General features: G+C 40.3%; 1 protein-coding gene across 1 annotated transcript; it reads left to right on the top strand.

Moving 5' to 3' along the window:
- The first annotated feature begins 6,370 nt into the window (after positions 1–6,370).
- Positions 6,371–17,926, top strand: tbca (tubulin cofactor a). The gene is made up of 4 exons (XM_072372048.1): positions 6,371–6,525; positions 12,390–12,495; positions 14,791–14,877; positions 17,015–17,926. The coding sequence occupies exons 1-4, from the start codon at positions 6,473–6,475 to the stop codon at positions 17,093–17,095; spliced, it is 327 nt and encodes a 108-aa protein (XP_072228149.1). The 5' UTR covers positions 6,371–6,472; the 3' UTR covers positions 17,096–17,926.
- The last annotated feature ends 3,972 nt before the right edge of the window (positions 17,927–21,898 follow it).

The following is a 21,898-nucleotide window of genomic DNA, read 5'->3' as shown; positions in this document are numbered from 1 at the left end:
ACTTTCTTGACATTTACAGAAATATTGTAACTGTATGGTTATCTTATGCAGTATGTTGCACACTTTGTTAAAACTAGTGCAAAGATGTATTTTACTGATACCAAAACCTTTTTGAAAAACTGTTTTTGCACCTATATTGTAGAAATATTTGAGTGTTATGATCTGAGTGTCCGATACTCTGTAATATCAGCTAAGTAAGCAGGTTATTAAGCTGTTGGAACATGTCATTGCGATAGTCCCTATCAATTCTGACAGGAGAAACTTAGATAGGGTTTATCTCTTGAACAACACCTGAATGTCATTTATCTCTATTGTAAAAGGGCAGAGGCACAAGTGAGAGGATCTGATGTCTCAATAATCTCATCTCGCACTCGTTAGGGAAAGTGTTAAAATATGTTTTTGCAATTTGAGTGGACTGACACTTATAAAAGACAATAATGAGGGTTTAAGATAAACCGCTGATGCAAAACACTTGTCTCTCATCACTGTGAATGTTACTACAATACGTTACCGCATTTTGATTTTTACATAATTTGAAGCTAATTCTGTGAATTGAAAAAGTGAGAAAAGTGGAATTTTATTCCAAGAAACAGCTGATTTGTAGTCTAATCTGTGCTGTTGAAATATTGAAGTATTATGATCTGAGTGTCTCTGATATTCTATTATCAACCTTATAAGGCCAAGAAGCTTTAGGCAAATAAACATTTTTTTTACTTTCCTTTTTTTTTGTAATTCCAGTGGACTGACACTCATGAAGGCCAATAAAGGGCGTTCAGGACAAACAGTCGTCATCACATAGATGTGTTATTTCCCCAACTTTATTGTAATTCAGATGAAATTACATAAAGCTTCTGAGAGGGAGGAAAGACAGAAGGTTGGGGGGAGTTGCTGGTATGTGTGTGTGTGTGTGTGTGTGTGTGCTCTCTCCAGGCAGATCTGCACTGTGTGAGCACCAGCTGATTTTCTCGCCTCCTGTCTCCTCTTCCTCTCGCTTCTCACTAATTGACCGACAGCGTTCATGCACACATTTCTCACTAATTTCACATTTGCTATTCCAGCAGTGGCCGAGGCACGTCTCTAGGAATACATCTCGCCCTCGCTGCTGCAGAGTCCATCCAAGATGTGTCCCCCACCCACCTCCTCACCCCCTCACCCACCGTAATAAATGAGCTGTTTTGTTTGATAATCAAATCTCTTCGATTCAGCTCTGTTCCCTCACACGCGCACGGTCGCGCGCGCGCGTACACAAGCAATTTCCGATGGAGAAAACTGCCGAAATGAACTGACACGGGATGCAGCTTGCAGGCGTACAGCATGCAGGACGCAAAGAGATACACACAGGCAAGACGAGGCAGTAGAAAATTCCAAAGTCATCCAGTTTGCTCTAATCATTACAATTAGTCGTGAATTATCACTGGACTCTGACAGACGTTCCTTGTAACTCTCTTTTATTTCCACCCCGCGCTAATCAGCGGCTCTCATTACAAACGCTGATTAAACTGCAAATTACCCAGCAGCGGCCCCGTCCGCGCCTACCAGCGCTCCGCTCAATATCAATTAAGTCTAGCAGCCCGTCTGTACTCTCACGGCGCTTCCAAATGCTTGATAGTGCCACTTATTAGTTTGGAAAACTCGGAAAATACCAATAATCAACGGCCATGAAGCTGCGGCGAGAGAGCCCAGGGTTTTCCCAGCACTCAGATGCAATCACACCAGCTCTGTCCGATAGGCTATAGGATTTCTCTCCTGCAGGCCTGGAGCACACAGAAAGCTCCACTAACCTTCAGTCAGCCCACATCTCTCACGTTGGTGTAATATGCATGCAAATCCCTCATCTAACACTATTAGGTCATTGCAGTTGCATGGAGAATTAGCTTGTTTCCACTCTGGCATGTTGGCCTGTTTAAGTCTTGCTGTAAAAATAAATGAATAGCAGCTCTTGTAATTATTTGGAATGAGAACAGAATCCCGCAAATCGGGAATCCTGTGTGTTCCCATTCAGTGTTACACAGGGCATCAATCGACTAGTGGAATAAGAATTCATCCTTTTAGAGAATACAGGGAAACATAAAGGTGGACATACTAAAAAAGAATAAGATGTCTCGAGTTCAAAAGGAAAACACTAGCCTAACTAATGTGCTTTCATGATAAAGAAAAATAGAAGACATATAATATTTCATTACTGGGTTATATCTTATTCAAGCACCAGCACTACAGCGTTGTCTTTTTTTGTGGAAGTGTTTTCATCCTCATACCAATTGAGCATTTAAATCATAGCAATTCCTCATATTTCATGCCATATTTATCTTTACAGAGAGTTGATGCACATATACAAAAGAAGCTGTCGCTTTCAGATAAACGTGGCAGAGAAAATGTTCAATTATTTCCTTCAATACTTATATAGAAACAGCTATAAAGCAGCACATATTCCCGTAATCAAACTGCAAATTAATTCATTTCCCACAAAGTCAAAACACATGTTTATGTTTGTTTCTCAATTAACATTCTGTACTCGCATTAAGAGAAAAAAGTATCCAGAAGCCTATCTACTGATAAGATGATTTTATATTTATCAGTTGATCTCGGAACTGAATTTGACTTATATCCTCCAGTATTACATGAGAAGATACAACACATAATGTGTTACTTTCACAGTAATTCCTGTGGCAGGATCATGGATGTACGCTAATATGTTTCTTAGCTTTACCACATCGTGTGCTGTGTATAGTTTTATTTTATGCGGGATGTATAAAAGTTAGTAAAACAATGCTAAAACAGTAATATACAAGTGGAATTGTTGCCTCTAATGTGACTTAGAAACTATAGTATGATCCTATTTGCTTTTTTATCTAACTGTGACAATGTTACTCTACAGCTAAAACGGATTCATCTTCACAAATATTGCTTCTGTACATCATTCTGATGGAAATAATTTAATGAATACTGAAGTCGTGATTAACACAATTAGCTTTTGTTGAGATTACCAAGAATATTGACTCTAAATTCACATTCCACCTTCTGTCGTATAGTTGTTTTTTTTGTATCTGCAACTGACATCCACAGGGCTCGTCAGTTTTGTTGTTAATGTCAGATGTGACGAGCAATTAAGACGTAAAGTTTTGAACACTTTGTGTATAATTAGTGTTCTGTTGTTATGGAAAAGTTGGGGGAATGCTGTTGATGTTCAGAAGTGTTGTAAACTTTCAATATTAATGTCAGACACAAGTCTGTATTGTAATGAAGTATATCAACACATTCTGCCTTGAGAAATACTATGAAATTGATTATTTTCTCAGCGATCACACAAATCAATATCAGATGTGCAAAGATTCAAATTATATTGAATGCTCTGTCTTTGTAACACAGCTTTATAAGGCATGTCAATTGTTTAGCTGAAGTGATATACTGTACAAATAAAGAAGGGGCCTTTTTGAGACTTAACTTTAAACCTTAACCTACACACAGTGTGAAAAACTTCAGTTTGTGGAGTTAAATTTTTGTTTGAATTGAATGTGAAAGGCTGAGAATGGGGACATTTAGCTGTAAATGAATCCATGCTACAGTCAGATATTTTACAATGAGAAAAAGAAAAAAATACCACAAGACCTTTTTTTTTCTTATATTCAATCAGGCTGATGAAGCAGAGCTCATTCAGTTGTTTCATAGTATGCAGTGTTTATCTTTCAGGATGACCTACCATTGCAGGCAACAAAAACAAAAGGCAAAGCTATATTTTACTGCAGCTGCAGGACTTTCAAGAAAGATCCCACACATAAACATTTTGACAGAGAAGAATCCACATACCTGCATATATGCTAAATACCATAATACACTTCAGTAGACGAATGGTTAAAATCTTAACTTGTTGTTGAAATTACACTAAAAATGCAACTTACTTAAATGTAAACAGAGTCAGTGATAGTAACTGATACTTGTACATGGTTTGTGGAGGTGTTGTTACTACATTATTGGAAATGCACACATGAGTGATTTGATGATAGTGATGGAAATCTACAGAGAATACTATTTATATGTAGCTACACAATAAACCCAACAGCTGAATGGGCTCTGTCAACTCGACTCGACAACAGCTTCTCTCCAGATGTCAGTAACTAAACTCAGTTTGCTGTAATTTGACGCCAAAGTGAGAAAATTCAATCTCCAAAATAAGCAAAAGTTATATAATCCTTCAAACAGGTGGTATCTCATTGCAGGTTCCAACAATAAATTCTACAACCATTAAAGATTTACGAGCCAGATCCTCCATCCTGGAAGCTGCAGAACCCAGATCAGGACCATGGTGAGTACCTAATGTAGTTGGAACATTATTTACAGGACAAAGTAATGGAAGCACAATGTCAACTAACAGTTGTACTATTCATATTGTTTTGGCCCTCATGAGGAAGTAATATGTAAAGAAATAGTGGCATACAAGTTTTGGACAGAGGATATAGGGAATCTTAATCCATTCCTTAACCAGTGCCCGTTCTAGCTCTGTCACAGATGATAGGAAGTGGTTCCTCACTTGGAGCTTCAAGATTATTGATTATGTTCACATCTGGTGACTACAGGGCCATTCCAAATGTTTCTCATTTCCGCTCCATTTAGGCCAGTTTTTAAATATTTTAGCTGTTTGAATCCATACATTATCATCCTGGAAAATGGTATTATCATTGGGAAACAGAGCCAAAATGGACAAATACTCCTCAGAAGTTACCCTACCAAGCAGTTATATTATAGGACCAAGATAATTCCACGGTTAATCCACCCAAACATCACAAAACCGCCCCCATTCATCTGTTTTTGATGAATTCATCATAGAGATTTTTTAGGGCGGTCCTCCATACTTATATCTCCCCTGAAGAAGGAAGGGCATACATTGTCTGACATATCTGGCCTCCAACCATATTCCCACCCACCTGCAGATGATACTACCACCTGCCCTGTCCAACCTGACTCTATTTATGCTATACTCTCTTTAGAACTTCTAATACTGAGCTAATTTAGCTATAAATGTTTGTGAAGTCAAGTCAATTAATCGATAAGGACATTTAAAAACAACAACTGTGGACCAAAGTGCTGTACAACTAAAAACCAAAATGATAAAAGCAATGAAAGTACACAAAATAAAGAGCTAATTTAATTCAAACCATATTTTGAAACCTCGGTCTGACTTAAATGCCAAAGAATAAAGTAAGTAAGCATAAAAGTAAGCTTGAACCAGAGAGTAATTCTAAAGAAGAGGAAGCTAAATTATACAAGGTTGCAGACAAGTGTTGGTATCAGAATGGTAAAATATTAATTTCTTATCACCTTCTATAATATTAGCCAAGTTCACCTCAAATGCATGCTCTCCATGTCTTTTTCTCTCCTGGTGCCGAGGCCCTCATGGCTCAGAGTTAGTGGCTCCCATTGTTCACTTGGCTTTTCTGGCCCCTGTCTCTTCCATGTTGTTTGGCTGCAGGAGGCAAAGCAGCCTCTTGCTTTGGCATGGCTTTTACTGTCTCAGCCACATATCCTGTGATAACTTTTCCTTAATTTACGCTAGCTTCTCTTTTAATAATTTGCCCACTGCAAAATGCCCCAGAAAGTCTTTGGGCCATGTTCCTTCAATGTTCTATGCGGAACATATATGGGCTGTCTGACCTCACCTTCCCAAGGATGTATGTGGTGGTCTGCAGATTCAAAGCAGAAATCCTTAGCTGTAGTTTTTACAGCTGATTTTGCTAATGTCATGTCTTGTAACTTGATTTTATTTGCAGGGGGACTTTGACATTCATACAGATTTAATTCAGAGGTGGTAGTAATCTACTGAATGTATCTGACAACTACAGTAACTAGTTACTTTATAGCAGGTTTTGGACTTTCAAAAACTACAGTTTGATTATGTTATTAATGATATAAAATATGATCAGTTGTTACATTGCAAATCAAACCAAGTAACAGCAGGCTATATAAATGAGGAGAACGAACTGTACCTCTGTCAACCAAAATATTCAAATACTGGTATTATTTTTGGTGCGGTGTGGATACCTCTTCATACATTAATTACTTTGGTTGGAGATGCAGGACTTTTACTTCAACCAACTTTTTAATTTCATAATGTGTGGTGAAATATGTTGAGATCAGCTCATAAGTGCATCTTACTGATGCTACACATGCATCCATGATCTGAATTTATAGGGCAAACTTACAAGTTTATGTTATATATTTTAATTTTTTAATTAAATGTTTGCGCTTTTTTTTGTTTGTTTGATGTACCGTGCTTATGGCCAAATAGTGTAAAGGATAGGTCTTTCTCAGTCTTCACAACTGGACTCCTCAGTCAGACGGAAACTGAATAATGATCGTCTACTTCGAAGATCGATTTATCTGAAAGCAGCTTGTCATCACTGAGTTCCACCTGCACGCCGCTTACACAGTGAGCTCGCAACATAGCATTACAACTGAATAATACTCAACATTTACGACCATGGCTGATCCAAGAATACGACAGATTAAGATTAAAACTGGAATCGTTAAGAGGTAAGGATTCATTCCATTTAAAGATGCTCTAGTAAGCTCATACAACCTATAGTAGCAACGTTAGGCTAATGCTAACAAGCTAGCTAGCTAGCCTCGCTAGCCAGCTAGGCTGGGCACGCTGACTAATCATGAAGCTAACCCGCACGCCGTAGAACGCTTACCGCATACAATCTCAAGTATACCCTGGTGTCGGAGCGCGGCCTAATCGCAGTGGCTAGCTTGTCACGCATTTATCTTTTGTTTTTGTCTGTCGTTTTATGGCGAGCACTGCTGTGTTAACAACAGGACACCGGCATTCCCGAAGACAAATAGCATTGACTGATTATAATGTTCTGCATAGAGTAATTTAGCTAATCATTTAGCTATTTAGCTAGCACAATGTAAGATGAGGTTGTCTACATCAGGTGGCGCGGAATGCATGTTCACGTGTATTCTGAAGAGGGTCCTTCAAAACAGAAATGAATAAGCGTCCTATTATATTACTGGAAAAAACAATACAGCACCGGAGAGAGAAATATTGAGAGAAATAATGTCTGAAAACTGCGTAATCTCGGCTAACGTTAATTCGAATCGATGTACTTGATGTAACATTCTTTAGCAGTTTGCTGTTGTATCTGATGATGGACATTTGAAGTCACTTAGATCAATAAATGTTGGCAGGTGTTAACGTGGCTGCTGTGCATGTGTATAAAATATGTAGAAACTTGCAATACAGTCTGACAATAGTTTATGAAATACATGTATTCCCAAACTATGATGTTGTTCTTGGAAACAGCTATTTGTTTTGTAGTTGTTTGTAGACACTTAGATGCACATTTAAGGTGTGTCAAAATCAGTGTTAGGAAGCTGAAGGATTGATGGTTTTAGAAAAAACACAGCCCTCGTCTATTAGACCACAATTATTCTCCCTTCCAGAACAATGTTATGTCTCATATTTACACCTAACCATTGATTTCACTCAGTATTTAGTTTGGTGTAGGAAAACGTCACGGCTCAGCCAGAAATAAACCCACTCACGATAATGTTTACCACTTGGTAGAAAGCTCCATTTTCTAATTCACCACCAAGTATCTCTTCTCCATATACAAACAACAACCCATGCATGGGAGGATAATAATAATGATGATCATAATAATTTAATTTCCAATATATCTGTTTGAAATTTGGGCTCTGCATCAAGAAAAATAACCGTCCATTTTGGAAATTCGCAGCTCAATGGGAGACGAGGCTGTACTTTGTTTTAATTTTGAGAAATGGAAAGATTAAATGAGGTTTAGCATTGGGCAGGTCTTCTTTAAACCTTGCTATGAGTGCTCATTGAAAATAAAAACGCATTATTAACTAATGTTTGTGGAGGGGTTGAGAAAACTGAACCACCGACTAGAAAGGTTCAAATAATTACATGAAATAAAATCTTCATCTCTCACACTCACTCTTTTCTTTCTTGAGCACTTTGGTCCTTTGATGCTTGTTCTGTGTTTTTCTTTTAACTTTTTTTTAAAGCCATTTCATCAAAAAGCATGCTGACTGAGATTTAGACGAGCTTGGACAAGTCTCTGTGGAGTGCAGCCTGAAAGCATTTATAGCTAAGTCTGTTGGCAAAAATGACGTATTGGTTTGCTGCCATCATAAAAGAAAAACGTTTAACATTTGAGTTGTGATTGCAGCGACAAGAGAAGTTAGCAACACTAAACTGAACTTTGCTCAGACCGCCCGAAATATAGTTTATTAGGAATTCTTCCTGACAAATATCTCGATTTGCATATATTTCCAGAGCTCGGGATGATTGTGCCTTTTTTTTTTTTTTCTCTAACTAATGGGAAAATTCTCTTGTAACACAAAGAAAAACATAATAGAACCGCTAAATGTGTATATTATCATTCATTACAGTTTAATTTCTCCAATTAATCTGTGTCGCTCTAACATTGGACAGAAAAAACTGGACTTTTTGATCTAGGACATGCAAACTAATCATGTAGTGGAAGCCACCCTACAAATACAGGTGGCGTCCATTTTGATCTCGGCTCTTCATTTGGAGAATGACCAAATTTACCGTGCTTGAATAGGAAATACTGTGGACATTATGAAGAGTGTTGGGAAAATGGAGTCGGTACAGTGCTGCATTTGATGTTTTTCATGTCGATCAGGCAGACCTCTCATTCCCTCCTGTCGATGGCGTTTGTGCGATCGATTGTGTTTTGATGAGGCTCTGATTACTAACAGGTTTCTTCAGGGGTAATGATGGAGGCTGGGTTTCCCATAGAGGATAATGTCACAGGCTGTCTGGGGCTGGTCAATCAATGAAAAAACAGCACAGTCATACAGTAATGGTACTGTCCCTTCCTACTGTCCTGGGGGTTTTTGAGGTTGAGTAAACTCTCTGAAAGTAAGACAGGAGATATTACATCTTGCCCTCTCTCGACCAAAAGCACCACCTTGCCATGAACCTTTAATCAAGCTGTTAGGTTTAAACATACAAGGTGTCATTGCTGTGTCTCTTCATAATCTCATCCCCTCCCTCATAGCGCTGTCTCCTTTCTCCCTCCCTTTGCCTTCCTCACTCCCCTCGCCCTTTCATATATTTGAGTTTAGAGGGAACCTGCCTGCTCTTTTAGCCAGGCCTGTTTCCAGTGGCTTTCGCACATTCCAGTCAGTGCCTCTCTGCCCTAGCGAGGCGGATGCCCTTAATAAAATGACAACAGTAATTTGCCTTTGTCATTCCGGTCCCAGCACAGACTACATGATGGCTCAAAAATACAGTGCTCGAGAAGGCGGCCGAATGTGCGTGTCGGCTGGCTCTAATTCCCTTTTTTTTCTATTTTCCAGAGAGCTGCCTTTTCCATTAAGTCTGAGGTGGCAGGTCTATTTAAAACCAGCCGCGACCCCACCCCTCGTTCACACTGCGCTCCAAGTCTGGGAGAAATAAGAAATTAACATCAGGACTGGAAGGGGAAGGAATGGACGTTTTGTTATTAGACTGTCCTTCAGTTTTATTCAAATTATTCCAGCTGCCCTTCCTCCATCTTTCCCCCTCTTTGTGCCAGCCTTTTTTGACTCTAAACAGGCAATATCACTCATTCTGCGTCAGGCATGAGAGAGGAAGACAGGAGCTGGTATTGCATATGGTGCCCGTTTAAAAGCTTCTTGATGGAACTGCATTACAATGAGTGGTAATTGATGTAAAATATGACAGAGTGCTGTTGGCTTCCTTGGCTAGGCAAGGAGCGGTGCTACATGGAGGGAAGGGTCTCCAGTAATGTGACTGACTAATGAAGGATTACTCACTTACAACACACAGCTGATTTTATGAAAAATGAAATTTGTGTTGTCATTTCGACAAGCGGCCACAGCCGGAAAAAGACAATTAGTTGGAAATCATTATCAATAGCGATATTTTCAAACTCCATTATGCCAATCAGGGTGTGAATCTGTTTAATAGATTTAGTTCCATTTGGCCCATAATTGATAAATAATCAAAATTTATCAATGTACTCAAGCCCATTTTCGCTACCAATCAATGAAAAGAGGCCCATTTACCACCTGACTTGGTCCAAATTAGGGACTGAATTGATGATCAATTAATCTCTAAAAAGGACTAGTAGTGTGTGGGAGTGTCTGTGTCTGTGTGGGAGGTAATAAAGGTGGAGAAAGGAGCCACATAATCATGCTGATAAGGTGGGAGCTGGAAAGCATTAGACATTTAACATGGACAGCACGAGGTTTAGTGTGAGTCTGGCTTCCTGTTGTGTGTGAACGCTGAGGTTCAATATGAGCCGACACACTTAACTGACAAATTCACATTGAATGTTTTCATGATTCATTTAAAAAAAACACATAGAAACCATAAATTAAATAAAAAATGTGTTTGCTTAAGAAATGATGATGGAAATATTGTGTTTAATCATTGAAAAGCTCAAACTAAAGTCACGTGTTATCAGTTTCCACGTAAAAACAAGTATTTTTTATCTCTCTAGAACATTTTCAAAGGAATAAAGGGATGAAATGTTTCTGCTACAGAAGCACTAAATATTTTTCTTTACATAAATTAAAGGGAAAAGTAGTTTTACTTTTAATAAAGCAAGTTTTCTGTCCCAGCCTGCTCATTCGATGCTCAGCAGATAAAAGGTAGAATTGATCAGAGATGAGCTAATTAATTACTTGATAATTAGACATTTAGATCTGAACTCAAACGGGAGGATTAGCCATTTTTGTCTGTTCAGCGTGACCTCGTGCGTTTGGGTTTTTTAAATCTTGAGACACTTCGTTTAGGGTTTTTGAACATTTCTAAGAAGTAAATATAAGAATTTTCAGGATTTGGGGTTAGCAGTCGCTCAGGAATAACTGACAGAGGAGTCCATGGATGATGATATGTGATTCCATACTCTCCTCCAGGCTTTCTAAGAGGCCAGAAAGGACTATAGAGGCCATTTTTATGTTCATTTTCTTAAGTTTCAGTTCCTGTAAACCTCTAGATTTAGCAAGTGTTGCATTTTTTGCTGACATTATTTATTTCAAGTCAGACTGGTTTATTTAGATTCAAGCAGAGTTCCAAATTGAACTTTTTCTCTCATCCACCAACGGCAGGTAAACGGAGAAAAAGTATTAAAAAAAAAGAATTTAACGATAAAGAATGTGATCATTTATCATTTCCAGGGACACATTGTTCCACTTTCTTTACAGCAGGCCAATGACTAAAAGCTCTACCTTAAACCTGAACCTCTCAATCCAATGCTTCCCTTTTAAAAATGTTTTTCTGATTTGCATCATGTCGTCACTGCTAGAGCTACAGATGTGAGATTTCAGCGAGCTGAATTTCTGTTAAATCACTGTTCAGTGGAAGGATTCGCTCGTCGTGGTGACTTTTCACCTGGATCTCAAGCTTTTCCCGGCTTTATGGTGGATTTGCAGCTCATTGTAAAGCTGTCCGCTCCCACTACTCTGCTGGTTTGGTTTTCTCTCACTGCTTCCCTAACTTTTTAGCTAAAGAAAGCTGCTGTTTGCTTTGACAAAGCTTTAAATCAGCTGCAGTATTTTGCCTGCTTTCCCCCTGAATCGAAACAAAACAGAATATTCTGTACGTCAGACCAAAACTGGCCTTTTATAATGCACATAGAAGTATTAATCCGACCTGAAACGGGTCAGAAATTGTGGCTGAAAACATTTCAACTTGTTGCTGTCACCTAAAGCAGACTGTCGCTCTGCTCTAATAAAATAATTTTTTATCATCGCTGTCATTTTACAAAACCTCCAATCAAGCAACGTTAGGACAACGTCTGCTATACTGATATGTATACTGGGACATAGACAGTGGTCCAGTTAAATGATAGAGATGGACACTCCAAAAGCTGAGCTAAGAGAGTGAGTGAGAGGACAGAAACATGCAGTCAGATTAATGATGGTGCCGCTCCGAAACTGCTTGATACGCATCGAAAAAATTCGTGAAAAAAAAAAAGATGTTATATCACTTGTACAACCTGTTTCTGTTGTTTCCATGTAGCCAAAATTTGGACTTTAGTTTTTTTTTAAATTCAAGTCTAAAGGATAAGTAGAATTTGTGAACAAAACGGAAGTTTGATCTCCACTTTGCAGCCGTGAGGAGGAGGGATGATGTGTTTGGTGCTGGTTGTTGTTGAGGTGTGCATCTTACCATCCTGAGGGAGATGATCTCAGTCTGTGGAATCACAGAGAGAATGAGGATTGATGGCTGAGTCTGTAAAAAGTGACCATCACAGCTGGCCTGTCATGGTTCAGCCTATATTATCTCTCTGGGAACCTGTGCACTTAAGTTTCATGTTTGAAGAATCAGCACTGTGTCACTGCCTTTAACCATGTCTGTTTCTTCTCTTGGTGTTTGCCGTCTTCAGGCTGGCGAAAGAGGAGATCGCTTACATAACTGAAGCAAAGCAGCAAGAGGAGAAGGTCGAGCGCCTGAAAGCAGAGGCAGGAGATGAATTTCTCATCAAGAAACAGGTACTGCAGACACACTTTTGCTTCTTTGACGCCGGTTAATGATTATGTCGTCACTTGAGCTCCTTCGCTTTATCCGTTTATCTCACTGCTTAGATTAGTGCTAACACACCGGTCTGAGATGTGCGCTCGCATTTTTAGCCGTGCAGCGTTACAAAGCGGCCACACTTGCTGCAGTCTTGTTTATCCTTGTACTTTACATATGAAATATGTATTTTTTGTGCAGTGGAGATAGTTTATGGCATCAAGTTATCATCCCCCTATTTGCTAATATCTTTCTTTTTTTCAGTGAAACATTACACAAACATTTATGGCATTTGTCCAATGAGAAACAAGCAAAACATGACGTTAAAGCAACACTAGAAGTTTGTGAACCTCACAACTCTGTTCTTCTGATTTGTTTTGAAGTGCACTGATTTTCTCGGGCTTGTGCATGGCTCACTTCGAGATTTGCTTTTAAGACAGTGGTGTTACAATCCCACAGCTTTAGGGGAGCCAAAGAGCAAAACAAAAATGGCCAACTGCCTTAGTTTGACTTCTGTTGTCCAGAGGTGGATGGACCTTACCAGCATAAGCTTGATCTCCTGCAAAGAGTTAATTTGTATCTTTAATGTTGCAAGGCTGGCAAGTTATAAATCTATTCCTACTACAGAATAAATGAATTCATGCCATTGGAAATGAGTTGATATCATCTCTAAATGCAACACAGCAGAGTAGTTGGGACGAGCGAGTAAGTGTCTTATTCTTAGAAACTTTTTCTACTTATTTGTCCCACATAAACAATAATCTGTTCCTAAATTAAGATGTTTAACAATAGTGCGTGTTGTTGCTCTCAAGTATGTAAAAGCTGAGAGCTAAGAGCTCGCACACGGACTCAGCTGAATTCTACAAACATGGGTCAATGACTGAATTAAAACAGTTTTCCGGCTGATTATTTAGTTTTATTAGCGGGTCTCTAACTGAACAATGGTGTTGGCATAAACCTTTTTTCTGGGATCTAGAAATAAATGTTAATACCGCACAGAAAAAGTGAAATAAGGCATGTTAGATCATATGTATGTGCATTCTTTTTTTAACATATTTAACTTAAAAGTAACGAGTGAAAGTCATGTGGGCGTGATGCCAGTATGCAGCTGTATCATTAAAACCTTCATATCCATCCTGAAAAAGAAGAAAATATGGGACAAAGATGATCATGCTTCAACTATTGGACCTGAGAGAACGGGAGTGCAAAAGATTGCTGATAGAGGAGGGTGGCTGTGGTATAACTGTCCCGGTTGAGGGCGCACCGACGCAGATTTAAACTTAAGTAAATGAGAAATTGAGTGTGTGTTTTGTTTTGTTTGTTCATTCACGGAGCGTTTCAGGCTGAGCAGCAGGCTTGGTCGGTGTTAAATGGGTAGATTGGGAGGCCAGATGGATTATGGTAGAAGATGAGAGGTCTGAGGCAGGATGGATTAGGGGTTTATATTTTAATGGAATCAATACGCTGTAAGTGTCATCTTTATCCTGTGCTGATGGGATCATTCCACTGCACTCAGAGGGCACCGTGACTTTCTTCTGTTTCAGCATCCCTTCGCTTTGTCGAGCTCACCTTGTCGCATCTCGATGGCAACGAGCTCCGCCAGTTGTCTGTTGTGTCGGTGAGGCACTCGGATGCACTTGCACAACGCCAAACAGGCAGATTTTTTAGTGCGGACGGCCGTGCACGGTCCATGTGTGCGACTGTGTCACCGTTTTGACTTTCCAGCACGAAACAGGGATAGGTGAGGAAGCATCTGTCAGGACGGAGTGTGTCTGACAATGTTAGCCAACTCTTCTCTGCTCTTTAGGGCGCCAGCTGGGGGAATTCCACATTAGCTGCGGCTGTGCAAGTTCCCCCAGGCTGTAACAGTTTCACTACAGGCGTAGTAATACCTCTTTACGCCTGATCACAGTGCCCTCGGCTCAAGGTTCCTTCATTCATCCAGGTGTGCAGCCAGATCGAGGTGGTCCCCTGCTGCCCGACTCCCGGCCCGATCGATAACTCAATAACATTTTTCATACTGCCAGCTTGTTGGGGAGATGTTAACCACAGCGGAGCGTGTGTGGGACACAAACCAGGCTAGAGCAAAGTCCAGTGAATGAATATGCCTGCGTCTGGCTGTTCAAATTAACGCTCCAAACTTGGAAAATGCACGTTCGATAATGTGTTGATGTTCCTTGTTTAGAGCGCTTAATGAAAACTGCTGATGGGCGCAGGGGCAGGGGTTTTCAGATGAATACGGGCCGGCTGATGTGGGCTCTGTGTGGTTTCAGATGGAGGTGTTGCAGGAGTCCAGAATGATGATCCCAGACTGTCGCCGCCGGCTCACCATAGCACACGGAGACCTGCTCCAGTTACTGGTAAGGAACACTTGGTGGCACCATGAAGTGTTAAAAACAACAGCTGTTGATTAATATGGCTGAGCGATATTAACACAAACACAGATTTATTATCAATCTGCTTTAGGTGGGTGATAATCATATTATGTTGTTTTATGGTCCACCACCTGACAGTTCATCTCCACGTTAAACTGTGATCACATGATTGGATAAAAAGCCAGTGACTTCAAATCTCTGTGTAATATTTACTTCTATTTCCTTATGGAAGCTCTTACTGAATGTTTTGACTCGCATCTCTGGCACCGATCTCTTCAGAGCTTTTGCTCGTGCGCTTTGTCCACCTTAAAGCTTAGAAGCTGAGCAAAGACCAACCCTGCCAGCTTCAGTCTACAGCAGAATGACACTGAGGGCCAGCAGTTGGCTGACTAACCTGCAGAAAGGATAACACAAGGATCGGCATCTTTTAGAAATGTTGTGCAAACTTCTAGCACACCTCATGATGTGACCTGCCTGAAATGAAAGTGGAGAACATGTCGGGGTCAAAGATGCACCGTTCTGACTTTATTTAGATCTAGATCCTTGTTTAGTGAGCCTGCTTGGATTCCATATTCCTTTCAAATTTGTATAGCTTCACAAGGGCAGCAAGCATAACTCAAGAAGAGATTTAAGCAGCCAAAAAGTACGCTTTCCTTTAGGGAAGTGTTGAATGTTGAGTCACTGGATGCTAAAACACGCGTAAGAACAACACCCAAGAGACAGATACTGAAGGCTCATCCCAGTGAGATTAAAGCTAATTCCACTCTCTGTCTCCCGATTTATAGCTTAAAAATGGACAAAAAGTTGCATTGTGGTTGAAAGTGGCAGCTTTATGTGTCATGAGCTGTGGTAAAAGACGCCAACTAAAGCAGTAATTCACCAACAAATGCGTCAGGCTTGTCAGGCGAGAACTGTCAGATGTAGTTTTTCCCCTTATCAACCTGAGATGGTGATGACATTCTGGTGTTTTATCAAAGAGATCCATTTGAAGGTAGCTAATCAATACCTCGTCTGCTGAGCTGGCTTTAATTTACAATTGTTTTTCAGTATTAAGAACTGTATGGGACTGGATCCAATCGGGAATGAATTGATCCTGAATCACGTTATTTCTGGATTTGAATCTAATCGTCTTTTAAGGGGGAAATGTCCGTTCCGAGTTTGTTTTATGGTCGTGAGCAGCTGTCAGTGCCTCACTGCACACAAGACAACGCACTCTTTCCTTCACACCCTGCTTTGTACACCAATGAAAAACCTGTAAATGCTGAGTCTAAAAACGCTCAACCAGGATGCTGAGGGGGGGTCATACCCACACGCTGAGGTCAGCATTTGAATCAAACGCATCATTGTGTCTTAAGCAGCATTCGATGAACCACCAGAAGAAGAAGAAGGTCAGAATTGGAAATCACATGATCTCCACAGGAAAAACTTTCTGAGATCAGAAATTTCAACTTGCAGTTTTACTACAAATGAATAAGAAATAAAACCAACAGGACGTCGTTAGTGTGGCAGCAGCATCCTTCAAGGTGGATCTTAAAATGACCTGCACATTAGGATATGAACCATTACCTCATGGACCTTCTGAACCATTAGTTAACTGTCCATGGGACTGAGCACAGCCACAGAGCATGTCGAAGCCCCTGGGATTTAAGTTGATATGCTGAGAGGCAAACATAAGCATGTGTGTCTTGGGGTCATCTCAATTAATGCAGAGCAGCAGCCGGGCTGCTCGGGGTGCGAGTCATGAGAGCTGAACAGTAGGCAGAGGGAGCTAACCTTAAGTTGGAGACATGTCCCCGCCTATAGCCCTGTTTCTACCCGGAGACATGTGCACACGCTCATCACAGTTCATTAACAGCTCTGTCACCGTGACCAGCACAGGAACTCAGACACGTGCAGCTAAAAGACGCCGACACCTCGCAGTCACGTCATCCCTCAGTCCCAACCTCTTCACTGCTAAATTTAGGCCCCGGTAACAAGTTTTCTGATGACAACCAAGTGACAGATTTGTTCGTGGTATTTTTATGGAGACGGTTTGATAAAAAAGTCAGAGTTGTAATTCTTCATTTCAAGTGCAGCAGATGGCAATGAAACCAAACCTGTGTGTGTGTTTGTGTCCCTCCAGGAAACAGAGGAGGATCTGGCTGAATCAGAGGAGTACAAAGAGGCCAGAAACGTATTGGACTCAGTGAAGCTTGAAGGATGATTTCTGATGTGTTTCTGCTCTCACTGTGAGATTCACTTGCTTAAATGTCCATTCCTTTCGTCAGGCCTTGTTTGGAGCCGTGGAAGCCAACCGAATCCATTCAAAGTCCCTGCTCTTGATGTAATTATTTCTTCTGTTTACTGTTAACGTGCCACCACATTTGTTCACGCTTCTCCTGTGTGTAAAATCCCATAAGAACACGATAAAACATTCGGCTTATTACTGTAGAGGAATGGAGGGTTTTTTTCTTGCTTTTGTCATTCTAACACACCATCAGGGCTTCATAGAGGTTGTCTTTTTTTTTTTTTTTTTTTTTTTAGATCAATCAACAGGATTAATCACTGGTTTTCAGGCACTCTTTGATTTATTTGAAGTAGAAAGGCTTTAACCTGGTTGCTCTAAATTTAAAATTTATTTTTTTTATACAAGTTTTGAGTGGATTTTAGTTTTTCTTAATCTTGTTGGACCTTTTATTGGCTCTTTTTAATCCAAATGTTTTCCGGATTACTGACTACATCTGCAGTTAATGGTTATTTTCCCTCTTGATTTAATCAATTTTCTGGTCAATAAATAAAATCGACAGGAGATGGTGCAAAAATATCAGATGATAGCAACGTTTCTAAGAGTTGAAAATCCAAAGAAAGCTGAAACAAACAGCTGAAAGTGACATGTTTATCGAATTTTATGGGGTTTTCTTTTTATTTCTGATTGGCTTATCCATTTATCAGGATGGATTTAACTGCATGTAATCACCTGCTGGTATCCCTGTTAACAGCAGTGAACTGAATTGTATCCGGATACCCACAATAAAGACAAGAGCACTTTAGGAAACCCTGTCAGTCAAATGACAAATGTTGGTTATGGTCATGAATGACAAAGCAGGCCTGCCTCATGTCTCTGCTGCCCTTACATCTATTATCCAAATGGCCTAAAATAACGACACCTTACATGAAGGCTGAGAGACTCCTTCCTAAATAGTCATACTAATAAATGAACTCAATTGCCAGACAAATTAAGGTTACATTTGACTTGATCCTTATTTTACAGATTTCGATAATTATCGGGATCACCCCAAAGTCTCATTACCGCCCTAATGAGGCGCTGCTACTCCGTGACATCTACCCCGCTCCATCTCGTTAAGGAAATCGCTCTTCAATGCTGATTATTTTATTTGGAGGTATAATTATATTTCTTTCGGATAAATCACGGCCTAATCGAGTCCGTGCAGAGGGCAGCGGCGCTAATTGAGGCATGAGATGCGGCGGCGGGGCGCTACACCTGGGTTTGTGTGACCGGAGGACCCGCGCAGGCTGCTCACTGCTCTGAAACATGTGGCTGGATAAGAAGCGTTGGTCCTGTTCTGTGGGGAAAGTAGCAGTGGGGTCTTGGGTCGAACTGGAGATACCAGCAAAATCAACTGAATTTAACCAAGAGCGTTATTCTGAATCATGTCGCCACGTGACAGCGGAATTTTAGGTGGACATGTTTATTCAGAGCTGTTAAAATGCATGTTTCTCCAACGTAGTCTTCATTTGAACATGACAAATGGCAAGAAGGGCAGTTAAAAAGTATAACACGTCCCTCCAAGAGCAGAAGTTTTGCAGGCTATTTAAAAGGTCTGGAGAGCAGTAACTTCCAACGCGCGTTATTACGCACGTTTCATAGAGAAGTGTGTGGACTTTGGAGGAATATTCCGCTCTGCACTAAAGCTCCAACAACACAAAACTACCAAATGGGGGCCTAAAGTCAACCTTAGTTTGACGGCTTGTCCCTTGCACCAAGAACAGCCAACATTTCCAATCTAATAACAAGAAAATCGAGATGAGACAAGACGAATGACATGAGCTGTAGAAAATGGCTGAACAACATCCATTCACTTCAGAGTCGTCCGTCAGTACTTTAAATTTGCAGGAAGTTTTAGAGTGGAATATCACATATTTCTGTTCCGTAAATTATAATCTATAGCTGCATTGGTGTGGAAAAGTGGTAAAATGCGCAAGTGACGCAGCTTTGGCTACATTAAAATGCTGCAACATTTAAGCAGGATTGCGTCATTTTGTTTCTTTCAGGGCCAAGGAGAAGAGTGAAAGCTCATGTTGCTCTTAATTAAGATAAGAGGCGGTGACGGACACGCGCTGCCTGACATTTAGCAGGAAGTGGGAGCTTTGGCTCAATAAAAGTAACCAACAGGTTGTCTTGTTTTCTGCCTTTGAAGTTTGTCCATGTCCAACTTTTGCGGCTGCTTGCAGAGCTGCAGCATCAGGAGCAGCTGCTCTTCTCCACCTCCTCACCACGGTAACTTTTTCCCTCCTTAATCCCCCAGACTGTCACCGAACCAGCTGCATGAAACAAGAATCTCATTTGTTAAAGTGGGAGCTCGTGTAGATAGAAGATCGATTGTTTTTTTCTCCTCAGAAATCTCTAATTGAGTGAATGCAGACAGAAATAAAAAAATAAATAAAAAAAACCCGCCTGCACTCTGCTGTTTGGAGCGACTGTGCTTTGGGTAACCAGGAGGTCGCAGGTTCCAGCCCCGCCTGTGGGCAGCCGCCCGGGTCCGTCCTGGACACACTTTCACATTTCTATGTTGACTTCCTGCTGTTTTATTTGGAGCCATTCCTCATCTCCACAACGCGTGTAAACGTCTACTTTCCACTCAGATGCACCGCATTAACTTACAAGAGGCAGATTTGTTTGTTGATTTTAATATATGTCACAAATTAGATTGATGTGAGCATAGATGAATCTTTACGAGTAGAGATTCAGCTATGATGGGCTTAAGGGACTTTTGACTCCGAACCTCACGAAGCCAACAAGACCTTCATTACAGACAAATAAAAATGACTCTAAATTTAAAGCTGCTTTGAGTTGGATGTACGGTAAGTAACAAGAACTTCTAATTAATGATAACACAAAATAGCTATTTATTGATGAAATTAGTTATAATTCAAATGGATATAATTGCACATTTTTGTCTCTTTAACCTCTTTTTCCAAAGAAATCGGGACACTTTTGGGTAAATCTGGCTATCTGAATGAATTTAACAAGTTGAATGTGGCAGCCAATATCTCCACCATAATTAGGCCTTCGTGTTATAAAACAAAACGTTCAACTTCTGTTTAAATAACGTTAAACATTTTCAATTTGTAAAAAAAAACCCAAACAAATTAGGAATATAACAAGGAAGTAAATGACTCTTTCTGAGCTCCTTGTTTGATACAAATCGCTCAAGCTGACGTCTCATGATCTCTCTCTTGTTGTTTGGGTTAAATATGAGCTGCTGCGACGAGAGGAGTCATTCACTTGTGTTTGTACAGCTATAAAAGCGTGGAGCCATTGAAAAGTCGTAAAATGAAGCGCGCAATCCATCATCCCGCAAAGTGAAGGGTTTAAATTATTCTCACAGCTCTGCTGCCTGCAGCAGGAAAAATGCGTAAAAGCCACCACAAGAGAACACCGTGAATTTTCTACATAAGGATTAATATACACTGTGGCCTATTACTGCATAAATAGCGCCGTCTTCTTTTTTAAAAAAAAATAAAAACACGCGTAGCCTATATCCTTACAAAAAAACGAATTATTTGGAGAAGAAAATTGTACTTATTACGCTTAGATCCCATGTTACACCTCCTAAAGTCTGCCTCTAAAGACGTTAGAGCTTGGATAAAGGAGAGGACGAGAAATATCTCCAAGAGCGCGTCTTCTTCTCTTCCCCATCGGAAGACGCATCAGCGCAAACGCGAACCTCCTTCACATCCCGAACAGACTTCCGCACGCGACTCCTCTCCATCCATCCCTCCATGTCTATCGCTCGCGCCACTAGATTGAAGGCAAATCAAATATGTGCAGGGGCAGCTTCAGCCTGCGCGGACGGAGAAAGGAGCCCCGGGTTTTCACGCTCGGACGCCTCCTTTGTGGCCGTTTTTGAGCTCATAATAAATAAATCTGCTCTCTGAAAACGTCCCGACATCTGTTTAAAGCTTGCTGATTGTTTTTTTTTTTCTTCCTTAAATATGTAGCAGACTGGTGTGTGTGTGTGTGTGTGTTCAGTGTGTTATGTGTGACCAAAAATCGGTTGCGCTAATTGAGTCTAATGGTGGTTTATTCCGTGACAAACCGTTTAGTTGATTTTTTAAAACTTTTTTTCTTTGCTTTGCAAAAAATAAAAAATAAATCAACTGAATTTAGAGAAATTATGCGAGAAAAAAAGCAGCAACAGGAAATAAACTGGCCTCCACCAATTGATAATGTGTTTGCTCCTGTAAGACTATCTGTCTGTGTCAGGTTATTCACAGCCTTTCTGTCACATTAACGGTGCCCCTTCATCCACACTTTACACACCCCCACCACCCCCCTCGCACATCATTTACACCAAATCCCTCCTTATTTGTTGGTTGGCACTAAATGAAAGTAACATGCAACTCTGAGCTATTTGCACAAGAAACACTGCTATATAGATATGACACTAATAGCGTAAACGCGCAATGACCTCGTAAATTAGCTTGGTTAGGATTATATAAAGTTTGTTATTTGCTTGTATTAGAAATCAAGGAGATTAGAAGAAGCCCACCTCTCCAAGAGTCGTTTGGTGTCATTAACACGTTGGAGAAATCATACATCTAACTACAAATGTCATAAAAATGAGAAAAACTCACATGCAATGGAGCTAATTCACTCCATGGAGCAACACAGAGTAAATTAGCCATATATTTGGCTCATATGAATATGAACTCTAAATCTTGTTCCAGTGGCCCACTATAAAAACAGAAGCAGAATAGCATGCACAATTAAACAAATATTGTG

The sequence above is a fragment of the Leuresthes tenuis genome, unplaced genomic scaffold, assembly GCF_036924035.1.
Source record: "Leuresthes tenuis unplaced genomic scaffold, fLeuTen1.0.hap1 SCAF_19, whole genome shotgun sequence".
Classification (NCBI taxonomy): domain Eukaryota; kingdom Metazoa; phylum Chordata; class Actinopteri; order Atheriniformes; family Atherinopsidae; genus Leuresthes; species Leuresthes tenuis.
Note: the sequence above shows the minus strand (reverse complement) of the source record. Positions and strands in the feature narration are given on the sequence as shown.